This window comes from Pyxicephalus adspersus, chromosome 9, assembly GCF_032062135.1.
Source record: "Pyxicephalus adspersus chromosome 9, UCB_Pads_2.0, whole genome shotgun sequence".
NCBI classification, from domain to species: Eukaryota; Metazoa; Chordata; class Amphibia; order Anura; family Pyxicephalidae; genus Pyxicephalus; species Pyxicephalus adspersus.
The window spans coordinates 38,475,792-38,481,880 of NC_092866.1; the positions used below are offsets into that span (position 1 = coordinate 38,475,792).

General features: G+C 37.6%; 1 protein-coding gene across 1 annotated transcript; it reads right to left on the reverse strand.

Annotated features, from left to right (window-relative positions):
• Positions 1-499: 499 nt before the first annotated feature.
• LOC140337788 (LRRN4 C-terminal-like protein) lies at positions 500-6,016 on the reverse strand. The gene is made up of 2 exons (XM_072421588.1): positions 3,845-6,016; positions 500-1,847 (listed from the first exon to the last, which is right to left on the reverse strand). Exon 2 carries the CDS (start codon positions 1,845-1,847, stop codon positions 978-980), a length of 870 nt encoding a protein of 289 aa, XP_072277689.1. The 5' UTR covers positions 3,845-6,016; the 3' UTR covers positions 500-977.
• Positions 6,017-6,089: the final 73 nt, after the last annotated feature.

Genomic DNA, 6,089 nt, shown 5'->3' on the forward strand with positions numbered 1-6,089 from the left:
TTTAACCATTGAAAGATTTTTACAGCTGCAGTTATGCTGCACATATACACATTCAAAAACCGAAGGAAATATCTAAATGTTTTGCTTTTCAAACATGTACTATCGAGTAGATTACTGCACTTGTTTGGGGTTAGATTGTAGTGGGCATTTAGCTGGTTTTACAGTACATTTGGCAACCCCGTCTCCATTCTAACCCCCACACTTAGCGGGTCCTTAGTTTTGCTGAGTGTGGAGGACACATTTCCAGATTTCCCCTGCTTGTGAAATCAGGTATCCGGTTTATGTGTGCACAGTCACATATGATTTTACAAGCAGACAGAGCACAACTTTTGATGATTTTGAACCAGGAGAAATAGAAACCTTTCATGTTACAGAAGTCTCACAAGCAAATTGGACGTTTCTGTTTTTCCTGAAAAACACATCTAATCCACACAATGAATAAAAAGCAATCATAGCCACAACAGTATTATATTTTAGTAGTGAATAGGAAAAACGGGTATAAACGTATAAAAAATAGAGTTTATTAAAAATAAATATTATAAAACACAAAATAATATATACATGTTACTATTCTTTGAATGTTATATACATGTAACTATGTTACAATATTATTAATAATATCCACCAAGAGGGTTTATAATGTTACACCTAAAACTGAAGTAAAAAAAACTTTGAAATTAGGTTTTAAACCTGTCGTAAAATATGGAGGCTGCCTCTAATGACCTCTTTTGGAAAATGCTGGTTGCCTATCAGTAATGCTGACCACATATTTCAGTTCTTTCTTTGTCAGTGACCTGGAACAAGTATACATATAAGTAAAATAAAGTCAGAATGCCACAGAAATACCATGGCAGGCAGGAACCCATAATTTTAAGGGTGAAAAATCATCATGGTGGGCTTTATGTTTCTCTGCAAAGGTTTCCTTTAATATGCCACACAAACTTTCATGAAGCCATTCTAGTTTTATGTTTTTACATCTAGTTTGTATTCCCAGCCTTGTAGTAATGGTTGGATACTCCCATTTCCTCCTCTTCGACATCCATTCTGTTCTTTCTCTTCTTTCTGTTGCACATCAAAATACCCAAGATGCCCATCACTACCATCAATGCTCCTAGGCCTACCCCTATGCCTATATACATGTGTGATGTTTTGGTGGCAGTGGTGTGGAAATTGCTGCATGGACCTTTAATAGTTCTCTCTATATCCTCTTCCGCCTCAATAAACTTTGCTGAACTTTCTCCAGCATTATTAATGGCCACCACACATATTGTATACTGTGTACCAGGAAGGAGATTTTCAATGGAATAGGAGCGGTATGAGGCATTAAGGAGTGGTCCTTTTTCCACTTGACTGTCTGGTCCCTGGTACAATACTCTATAAGACTGCACTGTAGATGAAGGTGAGCACCAAGTCACAGTCACTTCTGTGTCACCCGACAAGACCTTATTTATTGCTGGGGAGTCTGGTTTGATGTTTGGTCCATCGATTCCTGGGCAAAGACAATTGCCACCTGCTTTTCTTTGAATTTCTTCACATGTTGGTGACAAGTTCTCACAACGATCATAATGGCATGGCTTCATAGGTACAGGGGAATGTGGAGAAAGTGTTGTTTCCTCATCATAATCATAGTAGTCCTCCTCTGGTCCACTGGTAATGTACAAGAGTCTCTCTGGGGTGCTTTTACGTTGTGTAACTTTGGTTTGCTGTGCTGCAGTGGACTGGGTACTAGCATTAGTTGGGGCAGCTGTGCTCACCATTACTGAAGCAGAATCTTCAACAGCAAAAACCAGAGACCTCGTATTCATGAGGTAGATGTGCAGAAGAAGGAACAGAACAGACGACAGCATCTACAGTGGAAATATGTAGGCATATCAGCGTTGGTTTTATAGAAGAGACAAGGATAGTGTTTCACATAATAATGATAAGTTTAGTCAAACAGACAAAATAAGAAAGGAAGTTTTAGAAATATGGTGGAGAACAATATTTAAAAATATATACTACATGATATTGGGTACACATTAGTAAAATATTAAAATTTAATAATAATAAAAAAATAATATTTTCATAAGGGAGCAGTAGATCCTAATGAAACCTGATTTTATTGTTAAAGTTATCACTGATTCACATCATCCACTAAGCTTAGTGAAAATTCCCCTTTTAAGGTGAACACGCTCTACTGATAAAGTTGATCAACCCAAAAGTATTGAAGTAGAAGAGTCAGCAAGACAACCTAGGAACTTACTTTTTTAGAATGGGGGGTCACCAATGTGAGCCTCCATGTGTCATATAGAAAGGCTTTTAAGTTAGTCTTACATACTATGCACTACACCTCCTACATTAAAAACAAGGAAAAGTGAATGTGTTACCCTTCTAGGTCAGGTGCCTGCTCACTTTTCCGAAATAACAATTTCAATGGAATCTAACCGGTTATTGTGGGCAACCATGCTCTGTCCTATATAAAAAAGACCGCCAAATATATTTTAATGGCAACTTCCGACACCCACATCATGTAAGGCGTACTCTTCTGAGCATTTGCCATTATTACATAAAAGTGGGCTAAACATAGCTAAGCTTCTGACAATCCAAATCTATTTGGCAGAATAGGGATTTTCAGACAATGTCCCACATTGATCTTTGGTGATAGGCAGATATAAAATAGAATGGTAAAGCTTGAAGCGATTTTTCTCAATGTGCACTGTCCAGTAGACATATACAAGAGGTTTTAGAGGGATCCTGCAAAACATGGGAGATTTATTGATAAACAGCCCCTATGTCGAATCACGTTTGGCCAACTGCTTGGGGAGTGATTTTGGCTGCATATCTTTTGCTGGGATTTCATCTCAGAAAAGTCTGCCAACAGTCAGGGTGAGGCAAGTTGTATATATAACACTTGCAGTTATAAATCAGCAGACACTTCTTGCAGCTACACTACAGAATGCCAGAACATCATTACATGAAAGTTACAGCATTTAAACATGGATAATTTTCATTTATCTTTTCTATTTATTATAAAGTCTGCCTAAAGTCTCAGATTTTAACCTTGGGGGAAAATCTAGTGTTCCCTGATTCAGTTTAACAGTTCCCCATACCTGCCCCGTAAACAACAGGCCACTGACTCCCACTATAATTTACAACAAAATGAGGTGGCTTCCGCTTGCCCTCCCCCCTTCTTCATTGTCTGTACAGAGTTCATTTGTTATAATGCCCCTGGAAACAATCCCAAAAAATCACCGTAAGCAATAATTGTTGAGTGTCTCTATATTCCATGCTTTAAAAATCAAAATGTTTTGCTTTCAAGTGAGCCTTTACTTTTCAATGGGCAATGCAACAGGTTTAAAGACCAGCTTTACTGGCCTGCCTCCACCTCCTGTATATAACCATCTTTTCCACTGCCCCAGCCAATCAGTTTTTCTGCATAGGGAAAAACAGGTTGATTTTAAAGAGAACCTAAATAAATCAAAATTAAAGTTGCCATTACATGCAACTAATTATCAGGATGTCATTCTGATTCACTGGAGTCCCAGAGCTGGAATGTGTGTATGTATTAGGGGGTTTTGACTTCAAGCTGGCCTTCTATTGAGCACACATCATCTAGGTAAGTTACTCTGAATGAATTCATATCAGAGATAGCCAGGCAAATTACATTTTAGGAAGTGGACAGCACTGGCATCCCTCATATTTCTTCCAATGCAGCAAAAGTCACAATGATGGTGGTAATAGGTAGTATTAAATCTACAACCTGATCTGTAATCCAAACCATCAGTAAAACACCTACGTTCTCTATGCTATTCCATGGAGTGCTTTTCCATTTGTGAAATTCCATGTCCCCAAGCTGTCAACTTACCTTTGAATACAGGTTGTCTTTATTGACTCTTTTCAGTTCCCTTTCCCCTCTTAGATTTTCTGCTATTCTGGAGTGCAATCTTGCATACCTTTATATTAGTCCACATGTGATGTCACCTCCATGGATGAGCCTGAATCACGAGCTGAGTATGTGGGAGTGGAAATGACTGGATGAAATCTGGTACAAGCACAAAGAACAGGAAAAGGGAACACTTTCAGAAGAAAAAGTAACCCGACTCTCAGCACTACTCCCATGTGCGCAAGGAATGTGGACTTGTAGGGATGCGTTCTTTCCTGCCTCCCAGCGGAGTCTAAAGGGAGAATGGAAAAAGGGAAGTGCTGGCTTGTTTTTAACACCTCCTTGCCCACAGTCTGTATATGCATTTAGAAGACTCCAAAATGGTCCTTATTAATAACTAACAGCACAAGCTGTGCACACTGCTGGTTCTGAAGTTACATACACACGTAAGATAAAAATCTCCCAAGATAAACAGATGTACTTGTCCCAGCCAAGAATCTGACATGTATACAGCAGTCTCCCGACATAATATTCAACAACCGATGTGTGCTCCTATGGAGGAAGATATTCGGTCGTTCTATCCACTTCTTTAGCACTTCATAGAACAGAACGACACTGTGCGTACAGCTCTCAATCATTAATTTGTCACTAGAAACAATCATGAAAGAATATTTCCAGTGACAATCATGTGATGTCCTTTGGACATTTTGTATCAGGCTTTGGCCCAGTGTTTCTCAATTAGGGTTCCGCCAGATATTAGCTAAGAGAATGAAGGATGGGTACCAACCCCTTTTGCATTAATCATAAGAAAATAGCAAACATAAAAGAGAAAGAGAAAGAAGGGGTTTTGTTGGCAAATATATATTGGGGTGACAAAAAATTAGTACTGACAGCTACAGATAATAGTAACAGTTGTGATACGGTTAGATAGGATTTTATAGTTTTAATATTTATGGGGTTAAGACTGAAGACTATACAATCTTTCCTAAGCAAATATCAAGTGTCCATAGTCCCATACTGAGAGTACCATATATAGAGGCGCTTGTAGAAAAGACACATGTTTCTTGAACCCAACCTGCAATAGGTCTCAAGGCAACAGGCTTTTGTTCACTTTATTTTCATTCCCATACAATGCCAAATCCAGAGGAGGTAAACTGAGGGTTAAACTGTTTCAGATTTCAGACAAAATGCTGTTTGTACAGCTGTACTATCACATGACACCAGATTAAACTGTGTTTTTTCAGATACATGTAGTTAGTATATTTACCAAACTATTTTTTTTAACCAGCTTTTTTTTAGTCCCCCAAAGTACTATAAAACTTAATTAAAGATATGTAAACATTGACCAGTTATTAAATGTGCAATCCTAACTAACTAACTAGTATTGTGAGCTTTCAACATAGGTAGTTCTAGATAAATCTGCACAGGGGGTCAGGTGAATCCTGAATCCTGAAGGAGTCAGGTGAATTCCTGAAATAATAGAGATCAAGTAAATATTAGGAATTTGAAAGACCACTTCTATGAAAAAAATGGTTCTCCTTTATCTGCATTGATTTAATACATAAAATGTCTTTAATATGTATATTTACAGTCAGACCAAGCTGTCCATCAAAAGTGACAGTGGCATGGCAAGGGACAAACTATAGTACTCATAGGGGTGCTTCTTTGCATTAATTCTCTTTAATCCTCTTTAAGAAGAAGATGAAAAAGCTGCTGTATTTAATTGAGTTTAAAAAAAATTAAATCATATTAAATATCATTGATTATAGAATGTGCTAATTTTTTGAGACAGTGGTCTTTTAAGGTTAAAGATCATTATTAGTCAATACAGACCATAATTACATCAAATGATGGTAATCCATAGGATATTAAGCTCGGAAAATGAGGTACCACTTAAGAGGTGCGTCAGCCGCTGCCTTTCATAGCAAGGACACTGGAATATCTACAACCCTCTGTGGATAACCATCGTTTTATGTACATTTTGTTCAGGATTGATGACACTGTTTTGAATTTTTGAAGGGCAAGTAAGTACCTATTAAGGCGGTTTATGTGTATTTTTTTTTTAAATAATAAATGGCATATTTTACATTTTTTTTTGTACAATGCTGGTCTGCTTTATATCAATTGTAACATGTCTATTACAGGATTCCCCATCTGAAAGTAAGGAGGCAAAACAGACCAGTTTATAACAAGCAAGTAGCACCTGTTTCTTTTCAGTGTGTCTGCC